The sequence below is a fragment of the Ailuropoda melanoleuca genome, chromosome 16 (genome assembly GCF_002007445.2).
Source record: "Ailuropoda melanoleuca isolate Jingjing chromosome 16, ASM200744v2, whole genome shotgun sequence".
NCBI classification, from domain to species: Eukaryota; Metazoa; Chordata; class Mammalia; order Carnivora; family Ursidae; genus Ailuropoda; species Ailuropoda melanoleuca.
Window position 1 is genome coordinate 49,313,598 of NC_048233.1, and position 27,477 is coordinate 49,341,074.

General features: G+C 36.3%; 1 protein-coding gene across 31 annotated transcripts in view; it reads right to left on the reverse strand.

Annotated features, from left to right (window-relative positions):
* The window catches only part of SOX6 (SRY-box transcription factor 6), a 583,500-nt gene that overhangs the window by 93,359 nt on the left and 462,664 nt on the right, over positions 1-27,477 (reverse strand). For 26 of the 31 annotated variants that reach the window (XM_034646122.1, XM_034646128.1, XM_034646121.1 and 23 more), the window contains 2 exons: positions 18,960-19,039; positions 17,356-17,478 (listed from right to left, as the gene is read on the reverse strand). In XM_034646122.1, the coding sequence (XP_034502013.1) occupies positions 17,356-17,478; positions 18,960-19,039 (203 nt within the window). The remainder of the gene's footprint in view (positions 1-17,355; positions 17,479-18,959; positions 19,040-27,477) is intronic. The other 5 variants (XM_034646117.1, XM_034646130.1, XM_034646115.1 and 2 more) reach the window with 1 other exon arrangement.

Genomic DNA, 27,477 nt, shown 5'->3' on the forward strand with positions numbered 1-27,477 from the left:
TTTTTATTTAAATTGTTTAAAAAATATATTTGGGAAAACAAAATTGCATGAAAGAAAAGTATAATATTTTCTAAATGCTCTTTTTCTTCACTTTAATCAATGGACAGAACAAATGTTGATGGTTGGAAATAAACATATTTATTATATGAAAATGCTTTTAGTGTTTTTAAACTGAACTTGGTTTTTAATTTCTCAGGAGGCTATGGAAGACTGAACACAAGAGTCATGCTAATGAACAAAATCCATGCCTATGATGAAATGCACAGATTTATTAAACAGAAATTTCATATCAATAATATTAACATGGAATGTACATTTGAAATAATTATTCAGGGAGGTAAGGATGTATTTTGAATTCACTTTTAAGTGATAAAGTAAACTCGATAAGAAATATTACAAGATGTCCTCTTCTTACTTTCCTCGTTTCTTTTCTTCTGCATTTTTTAAACTCAAATAAATGTTTTACCCTGTTTCAGAGCTACCTCCACTAACTGTCATTTTTTGAACTGCAAATTATTAATATTGCCAATTGGAGAAGTTCGGCATATTTTGCAGTATGTAAATATGCCATCTGTATCCTACAGTAATACCCATGGCTTACTCCCTAATTAGCAGAAAGGAATGATACCTTATCCATAGCAGCCATGGTAAAAATCATTCAAATAGTGTGTAATAAACATGCAACACAGTTTACTGTCACTAGATGTAATACTGATACATATATCAACAGCCCACCTTTAAAAATCCTTATAGCAGATGAAGCAGGTAATGGTGAATATAAAGGACTAAAGAAGACACTTAGAAAAATAAGGTTTATATGTTGCTGTGAGAGACAGGACAGCACAGTGATTAGCTCGCACACTTTTTTGTCAGAACTCTGTAATCTAAGGCAAGGTTATTTATTCTCTCCGGGTCTTAAATTTTCACATCTTTAAGATGGGAAAAATAATAGTACCTACTCCAAAGACTGTTGTATGGAGCAAATGAGTTAATGCACATAACATCATAGAAGAAGGGCACACTATAAAGATTCAATTCTTGTAGGCTCTTATTCCTATCAGTATATTCTCTTGAAGAGATATCACTCCAAAGATCTTACTCAGAAAAACATCCGGCATTTTTATTCAATTTAGCAAAAATGTATGAGGGATACAAAGATGAAGAAGATACGCTGCCTCTCAGGAACTCACAGCAAGGAGAGGAAGGAGAAAGAGAGTTACAATATGATGAACAGTAGCGTAGAAACATTTACAAATTGCTACTGGAATACCATCACTGGGAACAGTTAGGGATTTTCCCCCCAGTTTTATTGAGATATTGGCAAAAAATACTGTGTCAGGTTTAGGTGTACAATGTGATGATATGAGATATATATATATTATAATATATACATATTATATATAATGTGAAATGATTACCAGAATAATGTGAGTTAACACACCCATCACAGTTTTGACTGAGGATAGTTAGGAAAGCTTTGCCTATGTGGAAGCTCTGGGAAGAGATCCTATGTTAACTAAAATGTTTAAGTAATGCTATAAAATTATTTAATAAAAAAAAAAACAATAATCTTGAGCAGAATGAATACCAAGCCCTAGAATGTGCAGTGTTCAGATTTAACAGAGTTTCTGTTCTGCTTTTATTAACGGGAAACCCCCCGCCCCTGCAAAAAAACAAAAACAAAAACCCATCCTTCAGGCTAGCACCAGACTGCTTCACAGAACTAAGATGGTCACACTAAAGGCCAAGGTGACTTTGAGATGCCTGAAGATTTATAAAATCTCAGGCACTTCCCTAGTAAAGGGAAACCACCCGTGGCTATTCAGAACTTTGTTCTGCTCTTGGGGTTTTTGTTTGTTTGTTTGTTTTTTCCATTGCTGGACAAAGAAAATCTTTAAGCATTCAAGATCCTAATTCAGGAGGGATATTTCAGAATCTCAGTACCTCATGTAAGCCTACCATAACACCTCTGGAAAACTCTCATTACATGATGTAAAATCGCAGCTTTAGTTTGTTAAGAGGGCATGATTCCGAGTGGACCGTGAAATATTTATGTCTCTATGCAGCTCTTTGAAGGAATAATCTTATGTTTTCGTGCCTGTCGTGGGTCAGAGGTTCAAATCAGCACTTCTTCCTGTCACTCCTTATATGTTTTACTATAATTTACAGCTCAGCAAGAGGACTCATAAAACAAAAGTGTCTATTTTATTTCAGCAACTAATTCTAGTTAATCAAAGATTTCCAGCCAAACAACCCAGCATGAAACTCTGCATGGAAAATATGAGGAGAACAAAGCATTTTGTCAAATAACACATCTCATGATGTAAACACATATGTCTCTTAGAGGGAATTTTATCGTTTCCACATTATCGGCGTACAAAAGGAGCATTCTTGTCGCAGACCTGGTGCGACTGTGGAGGCATCGTCATTGGAAACAAGAGCCTGATTAGGTTCCCACACAGATATGAATAGACTTTCCTTTTTTAGTGAAATCGCTGCTTTTATTCCTTTTTAAAACAGACTGGTAATTGTCACCCTAAAAACACTGAATTGTACTAGGGCAACATTTGTTTCTGCTCTTTTTTCCCATCATTTTAGAATCAGCCAATAACGTTACTATCCCTTCTGGTTGGTCCTCTTCTGGAAAGTCTGAGTTAATCCACAGCTGTGTGAATGTGAAAAAGGGACACAGCAGGCAAAGTCTGTTGGGTCTCTTGTCTGCTAATAAAGTGCACAGTCTGCAGGACAGATGTTAAGAGGATCTGTTAAATAAGTCAGTGGCAGAGATCCTGACCTCCGCCAAGGAACATTTTATTATTCCAGAAAGGGGCATAATTGCACAATTAGAAGAACCATAGCTTTTCTTTATAGATTTTTACTCCTTGCTTCATCATTTGTTTGAAATATAGTATCAGGGCCCATTCACTGAGAAGCAATGTGCTAAATACGATTGGGTTTAGTACAAACTTCAGATTACAAGATTTCCCCAAGTCCCAGGGAAACGGCTGGACCTTGGCTTTGCTTCAATCTTAAACAGTTTTGTTTATTCTGCATGTATCATTACACTATTTGTACAGTTTCACTTGCCACAGGGTACCATTGTACTAAAGGGACTATGAATCTTACCAAACATAGTTCCCTAACTATTAAATCTAGTGTAATGGGAAATGTAAACTAGAGATCAAATTAATAGAGGAATATCACATCATAAAGTTGTTCGCTATACCTTATACCACTTTACCATTTACGGTGTGAATAAAATCATGTCTGCCACATGCATTGCAAATTCCCAAGTGTGGTATGAAAGGCACTTTGTGATCTGACCCCCTGCTTACCTTTCCGACCTCACCAACTACAGCTCTTGTACACCCGGCCTGTGCCAGACTGTTGGTCGTTTCCTGAATGCGCCATGCTGTCTATAGCTTCTATACCTCCGGGCATGCTGTGCTCTTTGTCTGGACTGCTTTTTCTCTTCCCTGTTCCCTCTGCCATGCTCTATCCTTGCCCCATAAACCTAGAGAGTTTCCACTCTCCTTTCAAGATTCCATTTTAACATCACCTCATCCATGAAGATCGCCCGTGTTTCCCCAGGCAGACCTTAACACCCCCTCCCGCAGTGTTTCCATTCTGCACGCACATCTATTTCAACAATTATCACATGGTTTACTAGACTGCGGGCCCTCGGAGGGCAGGGATCAAGGTCTGATCTTAGTATCTTGCAAGTAGAAAAGCGTGCTTACTACACACAGTAGGTACTTAATAAACATTTGGGGGAATCGATGCAAGAGTGAATTAATTAAATAATAAATCCCTTTTTTCATGTTAATATAAATTTATATTCTGGCCTTTTCGCTACCACCAGCACTGTTACAGGGTCTTATTCTTGAATATGCTTTATTTTGTTTTTTTAAAGGATCATCATCTTCATTAGGTTGGTACATTCAATTGCAAAAAAATCTATCCTTACAAAAACTCATCCCCAACCATCCACACCTAGAATATGTGGAGGCATGAGCTACATTGTCTCCTTGGCCATGTTTCAATTTGGTTCAGTTCATTTCTTAGAAATGTATTTAAAGGAAGCAATCAACTTTAGCTCTTCACTGCACTGCCTCACAATTCCGCATATCCTGACACAGGCCACTTACAAGCTGTGTGGCTTTGGTCATGTTAATCCATCTTTCTGGACCTCAGTCTCTTCAACTGTAAAACCAGAAACTTCACATAATACTTGACAGTGTGTAAAGCACTTTTCATAAGGATTTTCTTATTTATTCTTCACAACTGCCCTTTGGAGCGAGTATTACTCCTAATCTCATTTAATGGAATCTGGGCATAGGAAGATTAATTTGCCCATGCTCATGAAACTGGTGGTAGAGTTCAGATTTGGCCCTCAAGGCCTCTGAAGCCCTTTCCAGCTCTGAAAATCTATGCAATTTACAATCCATTGCCTATTTGTGAAGGCTTTTCTTTCAATATGTTGGCATTTTTTTCTTAATTAGTGGAAAGTCCAGTTTAAAGTACCTTATTCACCACCTGGCCATCACTTCTTTCTAAAGAACACTGCACTGGGCCTTATGCTTTTTTAATTCAGGAGCAGTCATCAGGCATAGGTATTAGGACCAAAAGATTTCAAAAAGCCTATATACAACCATCTTGGTCCACCAGTAAGTGAATATATTTATATACATATTTACCAAATGATTTGCTAATGTTATCTGTTCTTATCACTTTGAAGTGTTGCTCACTTAGTTGGGTTCCTCACTAGGCTGTTACCATAAGAGGTCAATAACTTCCTTAGCCTGAGTGCCTAAAGCATGTAGTATATGCTTTTAAAATATGTTTTAATGAATAAATGAATAAAAAAGACACTAGTACAAAGGTGTGGAGAGAAATGGTGTTTACCGAGTATTTACCACGTAGCAGACCTTGTGCTAGGCGACTGGGTTGCACTACCTCATTTAATCCTTACAACATGGGAGGTGCCATCATCCCCGTTTCGCAGATGAGGAGACTGAGGTGCAGGGAAAGTTAGCTCAAGGTCACACAGCTCTTTTTTGTGTATTTGTTTGTTTGTTTTGGGTCACATAGCTTTGTTAACTGAAGAGGTCTTGACGAACCAAGAAGCGCTGCTTTCTTGAAACCTCCAAGCCATTCACTATCATACAAACAGAAAACACGTCAGAGCACAAGCTAGCTGCTGAGTAAAGAGGAAGCATGTTGCTCCGATACGTGGTGGCAAATCGTCACCTAATGATGTACAGTCATCTTCCTGTTTCATAGTGAAGTGTATCTGTGTGTGGTGATAGCGTCTCATAATTCGGAGAGGTAGCAGAGCTGAATCTAAAATCAGGAATGGTATGGTTGGATATAGATGAATTATGTATGACTATTTTGCTTTGCAACTAAAAAATGTCCCTTTATTAAATGACTAAAAAATGCTCATTATTAAAATGATTGGTAAATGGATGGGGAAACGAAGGACTTCCACCCCAGTCAGTCGTATCCAGGCTTCTATTATCTCAACAAAGCTTCTCACTCTCTCCTGGTTGTGTTCCATCTAAGCCATGATTTACCTGTGCATTATCCAGAGACTGCCCCGTGGGTCCTGGAGCAAACACTTGCTTGGATGTGAAGAAAATGTTCTGAGCAGGTAAACAGCCACGCTGCAGAGAGGGGTGTCTTACGGGGGCTAAGGAACCCCTAAACTCGGGAGGGCAATCCCAGTGTAGTGAGGACTACATGGGCCACATGCTCCACTGCATTTACTGACAGGGAGTGTTTCTCCTGCCTTTTTTTTTTTTTTTAATTTATTTGCTTTTCTCTTTTTAAGCAGAGCAAGTGATACTCCATTGAGAATGCGATGCTAAACCACTTTTCCTTCAGAGTTTTTAAACTGGGCCTCTGAGAAGGAGTTTGATACAATTCAATGACTGAAGTAATACCTTTGTCCATTTGAGCATTAAATGGCCCGTTGAAATACAGCTTAGTTAGAAGGAATTTCAGAAAACAGTACTTTCTAATTTTTTTTTTTTAATTTCTCTCCCAGCTGACTAGAGTAGAGCTTGGAAAATGCAGCTCAATCACTTTCCACAGCCTCTCAGGTCAGCCTCTCACCAGTGTTAATTAAATATAACCCCCTTAGAATACGAGAGGTTAAGTGAGAGCAGCACTGCATTCTTCTCCAATATACTACTGTGAACACAACTGGCCATAATCTGTTTATAAGAAGGCTTCCGTGAACACAGAAGTCTCACTAAGGAAAAATTATAAGAGGAAAAGCTACATAATGCATCAACTGTTCATTGCATAATATATTTTAACCTACACATTTCTATATCCATTGTGCTTAAATAACACATACCCCATAAAGGAAATTGGTGTAACAGATGGTTTCAGTTCTGGGTAGCAAATGCAGACCAGTTTTCAGTGTGATAAAGTAAAACTGTAAAAGCCAGGGCATAATTCAGTCAATCTCTTACCTAAAAGGCTTCCTTCCTCTCAAGTTAGAGAACTTGTCCCTGATAGCGACAAGTATTGGTGTATTTTCTCTTTTTAGCAGATGCTCTATCTTCTATAGCACTACTTGGCCAAACTCTAAAAGTGGACAATTGCTGAAATAATGGCTCTATACTAGCCGCTTTCAGTTAGAAGGCTTTTTAGACTATTGGGTTTACAGTTTTAAAAAGTTCCATACACTGTCCGGAGCTATTTGTAAATGAAATCACTTAAAATAAAGCTCTTTTAATACTCTATAATTAGTCTTGTCTCTCTGAACATGACTTTACTGTAAAGGCTCCTTCCTGACTCTCCTATTGTCCCAAGATTGCTGATAAGAACGCAGCCAAGCGATAATTCAGCATTATTGCTGCTTCAGTGCACTAATCGCTTAAAGAGCAGCAAAGACTCTGTGCTCTCTGCCCCTCGGCCCCCACAGCCTCCTGGCCCAAGGCAGGCATCCCGACCCAGCCATGTCCAGATGTCAAGAGGAATCCCCAGCTCCTGATGCAGCAGGCGCTCCATTCCAGTATGGTCAAACATCTGCTTCCTCTGCTGGCATGCAACCTGCTGAGCATGCTCAGAGCTCAGAGGGCAGCACGGGCAAGGGATGGGCGAGGGCACACTCCCCATCTACCCCCGGACACTCGTCGGAACTTTGAAATTAGGAGACAGCCCCAGAAACCCTCAAAAGAATAGAGCTCTGGCACTCGGCAAAAACATTCTAAGCATTTTCCTCAAAAGAAAACTATGGAATGAGATAAGACAGATTTCATGAGACTTCTTCTTATCCTTGTTAAATTCTATTAGGCTTCAAGCTTCTTCTGGACAGCTAACTGGAAATTTGGAAAATACATGCGGGGATCCCAAGAATGTCATGATGACTTTGAAATTTTCCCCTTTTGTAATGCAATTAAATTACTTTTAATTCACTTAAATACTATAACAGGGGAGTGAGTTATGCACAGAAGCTTTTAAATGACTATGCTTCCTACATATCAGCCAGCAGAGTTTAAAGCAAAGAATCCCAGTCAAGAAGTAAATTTTAAATGCACTTACACCATCTTGTATAGTCCTAATTTTGTTTAATAGATAAGTAATCTGGTTCAAGTCACTTAATCCATCTGAGCCTCACTTTCTTCTTCTAAAATATGGGGATAATATTAAAGTATGTTTATTATAAAGAGGAAATATAAATTGCTCATTAAACTGTAAAAAACTATACCACATGTATTATATATGTGTTGGTATGTGTGTATCTGTATACGTATAAATAATATCCATACTATTTTTATACCTGTTTTGTTTCGTTTTGTTTTTAGCAAGAAATTCAGGTTTCCCTTATAATATCCAATTCACACACCAAATGCAGGTTTTCTGCCAAGAATGATTCCGCTCATCCTATGGGATCTCCATAAATAGCATCCTATAAAAACGAATGAACAGTTCCCAGGTCCTCACCAAATTTCATATTTACTTCACTCTGAAAGATAGGCGTCTACACTATTATAGTCAGAAATAATATTCCTTTACTGAAAGTCAGAGTAGATGGTATGCTTAATACAATTGAAAAGATGAGCCTGAGGAAAATTGTGAGTATTCCAGCCAGAAGTGACTGCTAGAATAAAATTCTTAGTTTTGAAGATCAAAGTGGAGCTGAGGATAAACAATCAAATAAGTCTCAGCTTTTAAAAATCTGCCCATCCAGGCTCAGATATACAGGTAGATTGATAGATGGGATACTTCTGCTAAAATGAGTGAGATTTGCAATCCCAACTCTTTATCATATAAAGATTCCTCCCCCACTAGAATGTAAACTCCATGAGGGCAAGGACTTTGTTTTATTCACTGCTCTTTCCCCAATATCTAAGACAGGTTTTCTCAACCTCAACACGACTGTTTTTTGGACTGGATCATTTTTGTTTGTCCGGGTTGGCGAAGGTTGTGGGGGGGACTATCTATTGTAGGATATTCACCAGTATCCCTAGATGCTTTACCCACTAGAGGCCAGTAGTATCTCCGACTCCACCCCCAAGTCATAACAATCAGTAATGTCTCCAGACATTGTCAACCGAACCGTAGGAGGCAACGCTGCCTCTTATTGAGGATTATTGGTCTAGAATAATACTTGGCACTAGATAAATATTTGTTGAATAATTGAATGATTAAATTTGTTACATTTGAATTTTTATACAAACTTTTCCAAATTTCCTGAGCATGATAATTTATAAGCTCCTTTTTCAAAAAAAAAAAGATTTTGATGCAACTCTAAGATACGCTATGCGTTATGTCACTGAAACCAGTCATATTCAAAGTAACAGTGTGATTTCCAATAACAAGAATTAAAAAAGAAAAGTTGTAATACTTCATTCTAACTTTAGTTTCAACGGATAAGTGAATTAGAGTAAAAATTTGGACAAATATTCCAAAAGTGGATTTTCTAGATTAAAAACAGCTCTATTTCAAATTGGCTTTGCATGCTTGCAGTTTTTAAGGTTTGAGATGGTCAACACATGTATAAATTTTAAGAAATAAATTTTTTATACATACCTATCATTTATTTATTTTTGTTTTAGTTCATACTGCTCAAGGTCAACAATATTAGGGAAATCACTGACAAGGTATCAAGGATCATAGTTTAGATTAATTTATATATTATGACATCAAAGGTTGGTTACAGATATTACAGCTGTGCTATAAGAGAAACACATAATAAGGAATTAACTCAATGCAGTTTCCTGAAAATTAAGAATTCTGATTTAAGTCCTTAAACCAAGAGGATGGAAGTCTTGGGAAATTTATTTGGCTCTATTCTGCCTTCATTTTTTAGTGTGTAAAAAGGAAATGCAAATACTTAGCTAACCTCACATTAAATGATTATAAATATAAAGGAATTGGTATTATAAAACAAAACAAAACAAAAAAAACAAATTAATTCCTCTCAGTCTGACTCAAGATGACCTTACTGATGTCATCAATTATAAGGGAGGAATGAAAGATGGAAAGATGTGATGTGATGTGATTTTTTTATCCACACAGCAACCAGTACAGAGTACAGAGTAGATGTTTCGGGCTTGTTTATTTATATTTAGAAAAGAATCCACTATTAGTGCCATTTAGGCTTGGAATATAAGTAAGAGAATCCAGTTATTATCCTAATCCTAATAATCTAGAACAGTCAGAATAATGCATGATGGTTTCAAATCACTGCAGAGAGCCTGAATGTTACAAATTTTCCCTGAATTTACAATTCAGATGGATTTTGTACAAACATATATACCTGTAGTATCCGAATTTTTCTACAAAAAAAGAGAAAGGAAATTTGGCAGAGTGGTATTAACTATGTGTTAGCTCTACTGATCAGTATTATTCTTTCATTTGGTCATGTCTATGAGGGGAACCCATCCAACTGAGCTTCTCAATCCCTTTTAATTAAAACATCATTTAAAATATTTTTGGATTGGAAGAATTAATATTGTTAAAATGTCCATACCACCCAGAGGGATCTGCAGATGCAATGCAATGCCTATCAAAATCATAATGGCATTTTTTACAGAAATAGAAAAAATCAATTCTAAAATTCAAATACAACCACAAAAGACCCTGAACAGCCACAGAAATCTTGAACAAGAACAAAGCTGGAAGTATCACACCTCTTATTTTCAAAATATACTACAAAGTTACAGTAATCAAAACAGTATGATACCGACATAAAACAGATATATAGAGCAATGGAATAGAATGGGGAAACCAGAAATAAACTCAAGCATACACAGTCAAAGAATCACTGACAAAGATAATGAGAATACCCAAAAGAAAGGATAGCCATTTCAATGAATGGCAGTGGGGAAACAATACCCATGTGCAGAATAACTAAATCGGACCTTTATCTTAAGCCATACATAAGAATTAACTTAAGGCGGATTAAAGACTTAGATGTAAGACCTGAAACTTTGGGGTATATATCCAAAGGAACTGAAATTAGATATGAAAGAGGTATCTTCACTCCCATGTTCACTGAAACATTATTCACAATAGCCAAGATATGGAAGCAACCTAAATGCTCACTGATGGATGAATGGATAAAGAGATTAATGGATAAAATGGAATATTATTCAGCCTTAAAAAGGAGGAAATCCTGCTATTGTGACAACATGGATGAACTTGTAGGACATTATGCTAAGTTAAATATTCCAGACATGGAATGACAAATACTGTGCAATATGACTAACATAAGGAATATAAAATAGTCAAACTCATAGGGCAGAGAATAGAATAGGGTTGCCAGGAATTGGGGGAGGGGAAATGGGAGGTATTAGTCAAAGGGCATAAAGTTTCAGTTAAGAGATCTATCGTATAGCATAGAGCATATGGTTCTTAATTCTGTACGGTGTACTTAAACACAAAGATGGTAGAACTTAGGTTAAATGTTCTTATCACACAAAATAATAACAATAAGAAGAAGCAGAGTAGGTGACAAATATGTTTATGGCATAGTTTGTGGTATGGTTTCATGTATGTTTATTTGTCTCCAAACTCATCCAATTGTATATAATAAATACGCACAGCTTTTTGTATGTCAATCATACATCAGTAAGGTGATTTTTTAAAAACACTTTTGTCCTGCACAGTCTGTTCTGTTACCTGACATTGCAAAATATTTCATCATATCTTTTTCTGATTTAAATTTCCTAAATGTTGCATATCCTTACTAATTCTATGATTAGAAAGTGAAGTGAAACATTTTTGAAAACACTAGAATGTTTTGCTTTCAAACCTTCCAATGTATCCTTAATCACACCATCCCTCTGATTTCTAAGATAGCCCCTAATAACATATGTACATGCAGATATGTAATATGTGATACCAACAAAACAATACCCTGAAACTCCAGTTTGATAAAAACAGGAATAAAAATACCTGTCACTATTTTAGAAATCATTGCATCTTACAGGCAGTCTGTTTAAATACAAGTATTCACACACTGGGAGCTCCCTGTTAGTAGATTAATTAGTGAGGCTGGAGCTAAATGAATATTGGTCGAAATCTTACATAAGGAAAGATAGAGGACTGCACTAGTTTTGTAATTCCAAGGTCCTGGGCTCCTAGTAAACCATCTCTGTGAGTACACCTGAACATCCCATCAAACACATAACTTAAATACAGTGATTAACAGGGCTTTTATGTGAGAAGAGCCATACTCTCTCAACTGTTAGGTATTACTTAAAACTTATTGAAAAACACATTTTTAAAAGAAAATACAGTTTAGCCAATGTTTTAATTTGTGGGTAGATATAACCTTATTCTGTTTCATTGAATATAAGTCTGATTTCCAAACACTAGGAAATGTTTTCATATTTTGCGTCCTTCTATGACCTGCCTATATTTCTTTAACCTCCATCAGGATTCACTTGGTACCTGCTGTTTTTCTTAAGAAGCATACCTAGAAATAAAAAATTTCTTTATATGAAATAGTGCCTCCCTAAACACAGGGCACCTAACCGAAGAAAAATGTTTTCAAAGCAACTTGGGTCCCAAATAGCCAACAAAGACAAAATTCATTAATTTACTGATTTTACCAAATACTGTGCCAGGCGATATTGGGGATTCAACAGTAAACAAAAGAGACAAAATCCCTGAATGCAGTGACTTACATTCTAGTAGATTAGAGCAGCTTCAGGCAGCAAACGCAGAGTAGAACTGACTGCTTATTGGGATGTTGGAAAGTTTTTTCCTATTTTGGTGAAGATTTTTTTTTTTTTTGGAAATCTAATATATGCCTCCTTACCCCACTTACTATTCACAACGACCATGAAAATGATTATTATCCCCATTTTACAAAAAAAAAAAAAGTAATTTGAGAACACTATAGGACAGCATGGCAAGTAACAATGGAAACTCAAATCCAAGATTCTGATTCCAAAGTGGAGTTCATTCCATTAGTCCACAGCTCATCTAATCCCAGTTGTAATGTTATTGCCAAGTTCTGTCACACTTTTAAAATCAAAAGGGGTGAGGGAGGGCTGATTAAGGGAAAAGAAAGCATTTCTCCTCAAAGCATAGCCCCATGGTTGGCATCCTCAATACAAGCTTTGAATCAGTGCATTCCTTTTTCTCCATTGTATAGCTAGTAATAGGTCACTCTAATCAACTCTTTATTCAACTCTCTATTAGAAATGATAACCTCCCAAGTCTCCCCAGCAAAGCCTAACTCACCCTCTCATTCCTCTACAGCAGTGAGGCATGTTTACAACTACAAACAAGAAAACAGGGTATGAGCCAGAGAGGAGCATTTAAATATAATATCATAAAGATTCAGGCTGGAACTGAAATAGAATTAGAGCATTCTCAATATTGATGGGTACTTCTTCACTTTCCATTTGTAGCATGAAAATTGACAATATCATTTAAATAAAATATGTGTTTGCATTTACTTCTGCAAAAATTTCAATTGTTCTCCTCCATCTTTGCAAACTTGGCAAGACTTTAATAGTTTCATTTAAGAGTAACTTATGATTGATAGGTTTTCCTAGTGTTTTAAGGCTCTAATTATACTCCTTTTCTCAAATCTCCCTAAAGTATACATAGTGCCTATTGAATAAAGGTGAAAATCTACTTATATTGATATTTTAAAATTTTCGTATTTAATTCCTTTCATTTTAGGCTACTATCCATACTATCATTATAAGAACTTGTCTGTTAAAATATGTTCCAACTAAAGCTTGGTAGGCTTTGAATGCACGATAAAAATCATTCTCTGAGGCTAATGAAGACAGAAACTCTGTCTGTAACAATATTAAGTTTGTTTTCTCTGGTGATTCAGAGAAGTGAGCAATCTGTCAGTAATACATTGAGTGAAATTACTTGTCTTGTAGGAATAACTGCTGACAGTCACTTTATCTCAGGGTTGACCCAAACATCTCCCTGCTGACAAACAAATTACTATGTCTAACTTTGAAAAGGTAACTAGCTTGTTTTTAATTTTGATTGGTCTTTCAGAATCTCCTATACATACACTCAGTCCCATCCTTCATTGTATTAAAAAAAAAAAAGCCACAAAAAGTGTCTGGGGGAGGGGCAGGTTTGAATTAATGAGAAAGAAAAAAAAAAGTAAGGAAAGAAAAACTCTATCATTTGGCACTAAGAAAAAGAACTGCTATTGCTTCTTTCCAAGACTGTTATGCAGATAAAACTGGTAAGTGTGTCTACCCAACATTAAGACTGGCAGTGCCGCCAGTGACTGACTGGGTGAGTGAACACATTACTGAGACAGTATTGTAGGAATTAATTTTCTTCAATAAAGTGATTTTTAAGGCTCATATATTTCACAATCTAAACATATGTCACTGTTTCATAAACAAAATAAATGGATTAAAATAATACATTACCAATATGCTGACATGTGGAGATATTTTAATTAGAAATTCTTAAGCTGTGTGATATTTAACTGCTGTATTTGCTAAAGAGAAGCATGCATCATTTAATAAGAAAGCACGAGACAGGTGTATCACTTTGCATGCTATGGTACCAGATTATATTTAATATAAGCTACATCTATGAAGCAACATTACTCCCAATTACAAACAAAACAAAGAAAACAAAATTACTTTTAAGGATCTATCATATTGAAACTCACCACATAAAATGAATTGATACATTGAAGCTACTTTTTCATTTAAAAAAGAAAGGAGTTACTCAGAGCTTAGTTTTTGAGCCAATATTTTTTCAGAAACAATTTAACATCTTAGCTATTTAAAGGCCATATTTACATGACTGCCTCATTATACTGGTCCCCCTTCCTTAACATTCTTTCTGATGTACTTGAAGGACCAATGCTAACATAGCTGAGGAAAGCAAATGGCAACTGGTCCTGAAATTTATACGGGTAGAGAATTGGAATAAGTAGCAATATAATATATTGTTTACTATAGCAAGTGCCCTCTGTTCTCTAAAGGTCAAAAGCACTGTAACCTTAGAGTTACAGTTTCTGATTGTTCCCAGGGTTAAATACATTATCAAAATTAATGGTTCAAGCCCCTCAACCTTCAGATATATGAGTATTCATGCCTCCATCTGCTGAACTGTTCAACTAAAAATAGCATTCTTTGGCCTTCTCTCCCTAATATTGTGCCCCTGAGGCAGAGAAAACCATGCCTTAGATCAGCACAGAGTACCAAGGCTTTCCTGTATCTTGCTTATTTTAAAGAAAGAAAGAACTGGAATATGCTAATGTAAGAAGGGTCTTTGCACTTTAAATACCTTTTTTTTCTACTTGATAACAAAATTTCGGGCTTTCAGTGCAGAACTAGAAATGCTGTTAAGATTTATCCAGGCTCATTAATGTTAAAAGTCACAACCTTTGAAGAACAAACGAACTGTAACACCAGGTAAAGAGGACCAGTTCTGAGCAAAGCAGCCAGGTGTATCTGAAGGTGGGGAGGTAGGCTGATGGTGGCATGTACATGCTATGGGCTCCTCTTCCTAAGAATCTCTGCTTAGAAATAAAACCAGTTAACATAATTGTAATGCTTCCTTAGTATCAACAGTCTATCATGATCCTGGCTGTTAACAGAGCTGTGACATTTTAGCTTGTCAAAGAAGGGAAGAATTAAAAAAGAGAGCAGACTTTAAAATTGATAAGGCAATATATTATTAAATTTTCTCTTTACTTTTGCTTATAATTTCAAACGTGAGTGTCTGTAGTAGCTTACATGTGTATGTCTACTGTGCTTTTCATGGACGTCCTCATAAACATGGGATGTTCATACCAGGAAAGTTTGGGAAACCTGCCTTTCAAACAAGGTTGGTCTTTCCTAACCAGTGTACAATGTAAGCAAACAGAGCAAAGGTTTACTGACATGCAGGGGTTGGGGGGAAAGGTGCAAAAAATGAAAGCAAGAAAACAGAGCGAGAATTAACAAAAACCCAGGAAACTTTCAAATGGGCCCAAACTTAAACTGCAAAATCTGAGGGACCCCTCACGAACTGGTTCTCTGTTCATCCTAATGCGAGTGACAGACGTGTGGCTTAGGCTGTGCTTCTAGATTGGCACCGCTACAGAACCACACAGATCTGGCACTCACACACACGATATCATAGTTTCCAGAAACCCAACAGAAGCCAGATTCGGCAGCATCAGGGGGCCGTGATGGGGGCAGGGAGAGAAGTCAACCTAAGTGAAAAATTAGTCACAGAAGTGATTGGGTAGAAAACTGCTGACGGAGAAAGGTGGATGGGATAGATCTCAACACCTCAAGAGAAAATAAAAGTCAAAGAGAGGAAGTCTTGAATTTGAGCCAAGACCACCTGCTTTCACATTCATCCAAGCGCTTAAACATTTAACAAGCTACCTGTCCTGAGCGGGGACGCTCGCTACCTGGCATCACACAGAAAGTCTTGTTCTTCATATGCAGTTATCCCTACATTAGCAGCCTAGGCGTGGTAGATCTTTAGAATGTCCAGAAATATGGTACCTTCTCTGCAGCCAAAAGAAAGCTTTAAGAAAGGAATCCCTTCTTGCTGTCTAGAAGATAGCAGATGCTCTGACAGTATATGCCTGGTCATGTCTGGGTGGGAAGCCCCCGTATAACTTATATCAAAGTGACAGGAAAAGAGGGAGGCAGGCAGCTAGCTCTGGAACTCTTCCTTAGGCTACTTCCAAGGTGGCTTTTGATCTTGTCTTCTTTTTTCTTCTTAGGGGTGATCTTTCTCTATTATTTTTCAAAAATAAAGTTTCAAAAGCAGCAGAGGAGATAAATCAAAGGGATACTCTATTGATTATACAGTATTTGATACGTATAGACTGTCAGAGCCAATAGGATCTGAATATATAGCTTTGCTTGATGTAATTCTTCTCTCTCTCTCTCTATCTCTCTCTCTCTCTCTTTTTTTTTTGAGTTGAGTTTCCCATCCTAGGTTAGAACATAACATTTAGTATTAGATCTAACCTAGAAAGTTAAAAAGTTAAAGTGTGTTTCAGTCTGAGGTAGCCTACCTCCATTTTCTTTTCCTTTCTTTCTTTCTTAATTTTTTTTTATTTTTTATTTTTGGTGATTCAACAGATAGTGGCAGCCCTAATAGTGTTGGAGAGGGACTCCTATGATATGAGAAAGAAATCAAGCATGAAATTAGAGAGATGAGGACTAGACCCCTATAAAAGAAAAAGGCTTGGTTTTCAAAAGAGCCATAAAAGCCATCTTTTCTCCCAAGTGGTAAGAATATCCCAGAAAAACAACAAAGAGCTTTATTGGAAGTTAAACATGAAAGGAACACTATAGATGTTCATGGGGGCAAAAAGCAACCAGTCAGGCCCTGGCACCTGGCTCTACCTCAGCCAGAGAAAACAAAATTCAGAAACCTGAATCAGACAGTTAGAAATCCTGGGTACTAACTGTACTAACTCAGACTCCAGGAATATTGTACAGCCTTGGTCTCTCTGAACCTCCACTGTTTTGTCTATAGTTACAGAATTATATTTTATCAACTTTGCAGGGTTATTATATATGGTCAAATGAGATTTTTTTTAAAAAATGTTTCTGAACATTATACAGCACTATACATAAAAGGAGCAGAAGAGTAAGGGGAAAAGGGATGGTTTTGAATATACTTGTAAAGAATTTGCCTGAATATTTATAGCAACAAACAACCAAAGTCATTAGGGGCATTGGTTTGGGGCTTGCCTCCTTCTGTGAAAGAAAAGGAGCAAAAATGAGCCTCCTTAGGAATGAGAAAAAGGGAAAGGTCACATTTTAGTTTTAGATTGAGTGTTTGCTACTTTAAGAAAAAAAAAAAAAGCCTAGAATATGACTGAACAATCCAGTCCCCCACCCAATGAAGCACCAATGGAAGCATTCATACCTCAATCTGTTTGTGGTTGTAAGAGTGGCCACCACCATGTTCAAAGGTGTCCAAACTCCTGCCAAAACGGTCACTTAGGCCCTTTAGCCTTGGGTTAATTTGTGGGTGGGAGACATGACCCTTCTGTTTAGTAGCATATTCAGAAAAAAAAAAAAAAAAAGACAAAACATACTGTCAGAACTCATGAAACAGAACACATATTTCTAAATCCAGGGTATTGACCACACCAAAGAATGGAAGGTAGAAGGCTGAGGACCCAGACACTGTCTTTCATAGAGACTTGCTTATAGGATCAAGCAATGGTACTGGTTTCATGCTTCTGCCTCTGACTTGAGAAGACACTCTAGCAGAGCAATACGGAAAAGGAGACACAGATTAAGTTTATTAGGAGGGAGGTTTCCTTTTAGATTTTTCCAACTGTAGTGAGTTCCAGTGTTAGCAGTGGGGAAGGCGAAGTTTTGGAAGAGAAGTAGGGCTTCTGCTCCTCTTAGGCAAAACGTCTAGCTCTGCTAGGCAGTCCATAGTGGGTAACATCGTCCAGGCTTTCCGGATGAGGCTTATGACAAAAACTCAGAGTGTTGCAAAAATTATTTGCAGACCCAATTAAAAATACTCACAATGATTTTTTTCATGGTACAATATTTGCACATTTCTTATATTCAAGCCATAGAGGGAATAGCAAAGAAGAAAAAAAATGCCTAGCCAGATGCTATTCCCTTGTAAGAAAATGCAAAAATAATCACAGTAAATTATAAGAATAAAAGACTATCTTTAAACTTCCCACTGTGTTGAAATTCAAGTTCTCCACTATCACATACTTTCTAAATGTTTGAATACTGAAGGTTTAACCATTATTTTAATGATATTATCTTTTTGTTAAAATATATATTCATATTAAAAGTCAATTTCCCATTAAAATGGCAGTGCTAGAAGGGTATAAAGATCACCGGATCCTACTGCAAACCCCTCGCTCTACTGTGAAGAAGATAAGGTACAAATGATTTTTTATCCAGCCTCCAAAACACTTTCTCCCCCAGTTTCACATTATAAGTACAGAACCCTAATCCAGACTGTGGCGGGATGCCGTGCCCGCACTTTTGACTTGGCATGAAGCTAAAGATGAGAATGACGCTACACATATTCCAGAGCAGTATGTTTATATTTTACCCAGCAGTTAAAGTAATTTGGTGAAAACAACTCCTAGCCTATAAGCTGCAAGAAGGAAAATGCCCAACGTTGTTTTCTATTTTGATGTTTACGTGTAATAGATCATCTGGACATAAATGGAGATGTGGATGGAAAACGGATAAGGAAATAGCTACCATATCCCATAGTAGTAGCCAGCAATAAAAAATTGTAAAACCAGTAACTCACCTGATAGAAAATATAGAGTACTAAGTCATATTATCATTTTTCCTTTAAAAATACTGAAATTGGCAGTTTTCTCTTCTATTTTCAGTATGGTAAGTACACAAGGTGTTAATCCTTCTAGGCTATGCTTAAAAATTATTTAACATTCAGGCCATTATTTAGCATACAGCTGGTTAGCAGTTTTCCACTAAAGAACTGGCTGGTATCCCACATTTTTTTCTTCTGGCACTTACCTGGAGCTGTAAAGGGCTGAGTCCAGAAGTAGCAGCAGCTGCCATTGTTGATGAAATGAACTGTACAGGGTAGTTATCACCTGTCGGAAAGAACAATGCATACAGGTTTAGACAATGCGCAGGGAATCGCAGCAGACAAGTACAAACATGGTCCTTGGATTGCCTGAGCTTTACAACATTGCTCTAAGCCCAAACATCTGCAGAAACAAAAGGCTTAGTTGGGCATAGACTTGCAGTGCTGCCTTGGAACTTTTTGTTAACAGATAGCTGGTAGGCAAACTGGCAAAACATGAATGTGATGTTAAAAAAATTAAATGTGCAATTCAAGCATGTTCACTCCATTACAAATCTTGTAATACATCATTTTTTTAAGAGTAAAAAAATATCTTAAAGCCAGGCTGACACTCAGTTCACTGAGAATGTATTAAGGGTTTTATGTTGGAACAACAAAAAGTTTTGGCTTGGTAGGCAAAGCAGAGTATTAGAGTCCAAAAAAGATTATGAGCTATTGACTGTCCATAGCCTAAACTTTATTTTATAAAAAATAAAGAAAAAATTTTAAAAATGCAACCTCTTCAATTTGATAGGGGCGAGAAGGAAGCTAATCTTATCTGCCAACATTCTGTGAGACGCCTGGAATCTCCATGAGAGTGGAAGCCGTAGCTTTCTGGGTTAACTTCTGGTGGAGCCTAGTACAGAATCACGCACATGAGGCGCTTCTCACTTACTCTTTGATAATGGCTTGATTAAAGAGCCACACATTTTCCATGGGATATCCGCATAAAAGTCTGCTAGGGACTGAGCACGCTTCAGCAGAGGTCAATGCTACATCTCACGTCTGCCTCCATACCACTCCTACACAGGGGAAGGAAGTGCTTTCTGTGACCTGAGAGCACAGGCTGTGCGCGGCGACGCGAAGAACCAAGAGAAAGTAATGAGGAATGTATTGTGATAGTGGTGACTGAAATCAAAATTAATACTCACGGATAAATTACACAATATCAGTGATTTAATGGAGTATCACTTTGGCTGCAGCTACTTATTTAAAGTCAGTGTTATGTACTATCTCTAGGCTATATTTTAATAGGCTGTTCCTCCACACATTTTTGACATTTATAATAATCATGCTGTTTTGCATGAACTTTTCCACACTGAAAGCTAAATGTAATAATGAAGAGACAGTGTAGAAAGAATCACAGCAATAAAGGTAGTCAATTGGAAAGCAATAAAATCTCTTTGTGTGTGTGTGTGTGTGTGTGTGCATGGACACTAATACCTGGAGCCTTCCTGGTGCCCCCCTGCCCCCCCGCCCCCACTTCCTGGAGCTCATCCTGCTTGCCACACCAAGTGCTCCTCAGCTGGCCCAATGTAAATGTTAAGTTGCTTTCACTTTTAACAAATTGTTAGCTTCTAATCGACACAGTCTCTTTGCATCATCTCCATAATACCTCATCAGACCATTGAGCACAGTGTGTGCTTGTACACAGTCCAGTAACAATTGGCTTCTGATTGCATATGGAGCACGGCGACAATGCATTCACTAACACGAGATTGTGCTGGTCTCCTATGGAGTCATGTTCAAAATATCGGATCCTGTTTTTCCCCTTCCATGAGGTTGATTTTGGTTTGCGGGGCTACATGAGCTTTTTAAAAAGGATAACTAGGCCAAATTATTTTTTATAGTAAATGACTGTCACTTTATGCTTAAATAATTCTGCTGATCTTCTTGATACTTAAACTAAATTATCTGAAGAAAGAATATCCTAAGTCAAATAGTATTTCTTTGGTTGATATCTTATCACGTTAAAAAAAATCACAAAAACGATACTAAATTAATGATGCTTCAAAAATAGGGGGAAAAAACCACCATTCCAACCATCAACATGGACTGCCTCCCGGAACATTTTAGAGCTGTTCTTTCTTTAAATATCATGCATTATTCATACTAACTCTAAACCACAACCCCCCCTCCCTGTAAGTTTAATACCAGTTGCTTTATTTGTACTAAAACATTTTTCATGTCAAACATATTTAAAAAAAATCAAACTCTAAAAGAATTCCCTGGGGCACTCCTTTTTTCATAGCTGTCATGCTTCTATGCTATGAAATAGCTGATTTTTTTTTTTTATAGTTTTTGGCTTGCCAGTTAATTTATTACTATCTCTACCACACCCTGTAGTCCTCTCCAGCTCACCTGCTGGCTACAAACAGCTTTCCTTCCACTGCTGACAAGCATATTTTTAAAATGTTCTTAACCTTTCTACTGGTTTGAATCTGTGTATCTGAATGCAATCTTTAGAAAGCTATTTCTCCAGAACATATCGTTGAATCAATACTAAAAGTAAAAATGAATACATTAGAGCAATGGAGTATATTACAGAGAATGATGACAAGAAAGGGAAAAGGGAAAGGCAGGAAAGGGGGAAGATAAGAGTGAAGAAGAGAAGGAGGTTAAAAGTAGAAGAGAAAAATGTTAAGAGGGAGACGGATTTAGGGTATTGCGAATTTTAATTTTTTAATAGTAAAGTTATGTGCTTCACCCCCACTCCTTTAATTTTCTCTTTGTAAGAGTCGGTCAAGTAAAAGTTCTCAGTGGCTGACTTGGCAAGAAATCAGTCAACATGTTGTAGCAATTTTTTTCAAATTTGTCTCTGGATTTGAAATGCTTGCGTGAGGATCCATTCTTTCTAAATTTGTACAAAGGGAGATGAAGCCTGTTGGAACAGGCTGGCTTTAGGCACTACTGTAATCTGGCCCTTGCTACTTCTAGTGTAAAAAGACAACCTCCAAAAGCCAATTTGGGAAATAATTCCCATTCTGTAAATTCATCTTTCCAGCCTTCTAGATTTTCCAACTGACTATTTTTAAATGAAGATTACAGAACAAATACAAAACAGGATTTAAAACCTATAGAAAATTTGCCTGACATTAGTTTCACTTGTCACAATAGGCAACATTCCTTTGGAACAAAAACAGCTCCCCAGCAAGAGTCTCTGAATGAGAGAAAGTACCTTTTCTAATTTTCAAGGAAAGTAAAAAGTAGTTAGGACTTATTAAAACTTAAACACAGGAGAAGGGGGACCTTGTACGAAGAACCTAGGACCCATTAGACTCAGGCTACCTCTTGCCAGAATACTCCTAGTTTCTGTAATTCAAACATAAATTTCACTTTTTTTAAAAAGTCAAAAATCTCATGGGTAAAATTCTGTCCATTTACTTTGATTCCTCAGAAAGACAAGGGGCTGGATTGTAGTCTCCTGAGATATTAACTTCAGAATTAACCTACTGAGGAAATCATTTAGAGAGGCTGGAAGGAGTAGAGAAATAAAAATACATTAACCAGGAGACAGGATTCAATGACTTTTCAGTAACTGGTTCAAAATCTCACACTTCATTTTCCACCCTCTAAAATGCATCAAAACACACTACATATCCCTAACTATCTCACAGATTACTGTGTGGTGGCATCACAGGATAGTGGTAAATTATCTGAGTTGCCAAATAACTTATAAGTAGAGCCCACTTTTATAAGCTATCCTCATTCTTGCTACAATATGGAAATATTTCAACCACAATCACGAGTACAGACTTGGACATGCCATTTTGCTTCTTGCCTGGATGTCTGCATTGAGAACAGCAAAATGTTACAATCCCTCTATATTCTGAAACAATGCCATAATCAATCTGAATTTATCTTTGTGAGGCATCACACTGCAGAAAAAGTTAGCAGGTAATGAATGACACATTTAGAATCCTAAAAATAAAATGCAACCTTCAATTTGTTCTGGGGACAATCGGACAAAAAAAATTAGCAAGGATTAAAGTATATATTGCTGATTTCATCATGCTGTTATTTCTCTTGCTAAATTTCTCCTCTATTCACCCAAGAATAGATCAATGAGGAGAAAAGTCTTGATCCCAGGGCATTTTCTAAGAACATATGCATTGTTTTTCATACCTTTAAAGAAGATAAGAATCAAGGATCAATCTTATTTTCTTCACTTAGTTAGTAGATACATCCAGACTATTGACCAATCGTATGAAAATCCATGGTATTTGTCATAATAGCAATTAAATAAGTGAATGTGGATAAACTGATATAAATCCATCCATTACAGGGCACCTGGTGGTGCAGTCAGTTAAATGTCTGACTCTTGGTTTCCGCTCAGGTTATGATCTCAGGGTCATGAGATGGAGCCCTATGTTGGGCTCCATGCTCAGTGCAGGGTCTGCTTGGGATTCTCTCCCCCTCCCTTCGCCCCTCCCACTCATGCTTTCTGTCTCTCTCTGTCAAATGAATAAGCAAATCTTTTTAAAAAAATAAATCCATCCATTACAAGAAATCAAAAAATATCAACTCAAAGTCCATGCCTTAATATAGCTCACCAATGATATAGCTTCCATATGTGACAGAGGACATAGTTAAAGTGATCTTGATCTCCAGAACACTAGGTTAGTTTACGTGGATGTTCATATTTTCCTCTTGGATTTCAAAACTCTTATTTAAAAATGAAATTACTGATCTAAAGAACCTCAGAAAAACTGCCTTGATTTCAAGTAGATAAATTTAATTATTCAAGTATTCCAGTAATAGTGGTTATAAACCTCAGCTTTACATATTCTGGAAGAGGTAGAAATAGCTAGCATTACAAGATGAATCCATCTTGGCTGAATCCATACATATAAATCACATATTTTCTGCAGCAAATAAAGAGCTAGACTTTTCTTAATATCATACACACTTAAACCATGTCTGCAAGGGTATAAAATATCAAATCAGAGAACTTCAGTCTGAATTCTATCTCCACTAATTTCTAGATGGGAAAGCTTGGAAAACTTAATCAACTTATTTACTATTTGTATCTTGTTTTCTTTTAACAAAATAGATATAATGCCACCTATATCTTAAGTTGTCAAGAAATTAAATGAGAATATATATACATAACATTTATATAAAAAATTTACATATACATATACACACATGTGCACACCCCCAACACATATATGCAAATAAATGATACTCAGTAAATGCTAACTGAAATAAAGGAATCAAAAGAAGCACTGGGTAACAGTTTTATACAAAAAAATTACACAAGTTATAAGAAATGGACTCATTTCTTAAAACACACAAATTACCTAAAACAACTCAAGAAGAAATAGAAAATTTCAGCAGACCTATAACAAATAAAGAGGTTGGATCAGTAAACAAAACTTCTCAACAAAGAAACGTTGTGGACCACATGGCTTCACCAGTAAATTCTCCTGAAGAAAAATTAACACTAGGGGCATTTGGGTGACTCAGTCAGTTAAGCGTTTGACTCTTGATTTCAACTCAGGTCATGATCTCAAGGTTGTGAGATCGAGCCCCACATCAGGCTCCACCCTGGGTGTAGAGCCTGCCTAAGATTCTCTTCCTACCCCATCTCTAATAAAATAAAAATAAATAAAAATAAATAAATTTTTAAAAAGAAAAATTAACACTAATTCTTCCCAAAGCTTTCAAAATAATAGGAAAAGCAACACTTCCTAACTATAAAATAATGAGACCAACATTACCTTGATAGCAAAGTCAGATAAAGACATCACAGGAAAGAAAATTACAGATCAACATCTTTTATGAACATAGATGTAAAACCCTTCAACAAAATATTAGCATATTGAATCCAACAGCATATTAAAAGAATTATTCACCATGACAAAGCAGGATTTATCCCAGGAATGCAAAGGTGGTTCAACACACACAAAAAGATCAATGTAATACATCACATTAATAGAGCAAAGGGGAAGAAAATCACATAATCATCTCAACTGATGCAGAAAAGGCATTTGACAAAATCCAACACCTTCAGGATAAAAACTGTTAGAAATTTAGGAATAGAGGGAAAGTTCCTCAACACAATAAAGGATATTTATGAAAAATCCATAGTTAACATCATACTCAATGGTAAAAGACTGGAAAGCTTTCCCTCTAAGATCAGGAATGAGATAATGATGCCTTGCTCTCACTGCAGCCATACAACATTATACTGGAAGTTCAAGACAGCATTATTAGACAAGAAAGAAGAGAAGAGAAGAGAAGAGAAGAGAAGAGAAGAGAAGAGAAGAGAAGAGAAAGAGAGGGAGGAAGGAAGGGAAGAGACAGAAAGGGATGGAGAGAGAGAAAGAGGAAAAAAAGAAAGAGGGAGGGAGGGAGGGAGAGAGAGAGAGAAGTAAAGAGAGGGAGGGCAAAAGGCATCAAAATTGGTAAGCAAGAGGTAAAACTATCTCTATTTGCATATCACATGATCCTACACACAGAAAATTCCAAAGAATCCACAAGAAAGCTACTAGAGCTAATAAAGAAATTTAGCAAAAGTTGGCAATCTTGTAAAATTAACACACACAAATCATTTGTTTTTCTATACACCAGCAATGAACAATCCCAAAGAAAACTAAGAAAGCATTTCTATTTATAATGGTATCTAATATAATTAAATACTTAGGAATAAATCTAACCAAAGAGGCGAAAGGCTTGTACACTGAAAACTAATATAACATCGTTAAAAAAAATTTAAAAGACCTAAATAAATGGAAATGTTCATCAACTGGAAGACTTTATATTGTTAAGATGTCAATACTATCCAAAGCAATCCATAGACTCAGTGAAATATCTATCAAGATTCCAAAAATCTTTATCACAGAAATGGAAAACCCAATCCTCAAACTTATATGGAATTACAAGGGACCCCAATAGCCAAAACAATCTTGAAAAAAGAATAAAGTTGGAAGACTCATAATTCCTGATGTCAAAATTTACTACAAAGTTACAGTAATTAAAACAGTATGGTACTGGCATTAAGAACAGATATACAGACCAATGCAACAGAATAGAGGGCCCAGAAATCAGCCCTTACATATATGGTAAATTGATTTTTGGCAAAGGAGCCAAGAACATTCAATGAGGAAAGAATATCTTTTCAACAAATGGTGCTGGGAAAACTGGATATGTGTATGCAAAAGAATGAAGTTGAACTCTTACTTTAAATAACATATAAAAATTAACTCAAATGGATCAATGACCTAAACTTAAGTACTAACACTATAAAACTCTAAGAAGAAAACATAGGAATAAATCTTTGTATTTGGCAACAATCTCATGGATACAATAGCAAAAGCACAGGCCAAAAGAAATAAAAGATACACTGGCATGCTTCAAAATTAAAAACTTTTGTGCATCAAAAGATACTATCAAGTAAGTGAAAAGGCAACCTAAGAATAGAAGTAAATATTTCCAAATCATATGTCTGATAAGGGATTAATATCTAGAATATATAAAGAACTCCTGAAACTCAATAACAAAAACCAAATAGCTTAATTAAAACAACATAAAAATTAAAAAAAAAAAACTAAGCAAAGTACTTTCTCCAAGAAAGATATACAAATTTCCAATATGCACATGAAAAGATGCTCAAAATTAATCATTAGGAAAATGAAAATCAAAACCACAATGAGATACTAGTTCACATCTACTAGGATGGCTATAATTTTTTGGTAAAAGTTGGAAAATAGCAAATGTTGGTGAGGATGTGAAGAGATTGGAACTCTTGCAATATTGGTGGCAGTATAAAAGGCAAGCCTCTGTGGAAAACAGTTTGACAGTTTCTCAGAAAGTTAAACACAACTACCATACGACCCAACATTTCTGCTCCTACATAAATATCCAAAAGAATTGAAAGCAAGGACTCAGACATTTGTATATCAATGTTCACAGCAGCAATATTCACAATATCCAAAATGTGGAAACAACCCAAGTGTCCATCAACAGATGAATGGGTAAACAAACTATCTATCCATATAATATATTTATATATATAATATATATATATTATATATATAGACACACACACACTATACACACACGCGCACAAACACACACATATACAGAGACATAGCCATAAAAAAGAATGAACTTTTGATATATATTGCAATATGGATGGACCTTGAAAACATTATGCTTCGTGAAATAAGTCAGACATAGAGAAACAAATACTGTATGACTTCACTAACACGAAGTGTCTAGAATAGGCAAATTCACAGAGGAAGATATAGAATAGAGGTTACTAGGGGGTAGGGAGAGTTATCATTTAATGGACACAAAATTGCCATTGTAGATGATTAAAAGTTTTGGGTATAGATAGTGGTGATGCTTACACAACATTGTAAATGTATTAATGTCACTGAATTGTACTTTTATAAATGGTTAAAATATTAAATATTATGCTATGTATATTTCACCAGAATTTTTTCTAAAAGAAGCACTAGGTATACTTATAAAATTGTTTTTGGTCATCAGGCAGAGAGATAATATATCTCAGTCCAATGCTCAGTTTTTGGACAATTCTAATGGATAAGGATGTAGTCTAATATTGTTAAATTTACTTAGTTTCATGGTCAGACTTTACCCACAAACCTAGTTCCTTAGAATTTTCAAAGAACTTACATACATTGTAACAAATTTAATCTTCGCACCCACACGGAG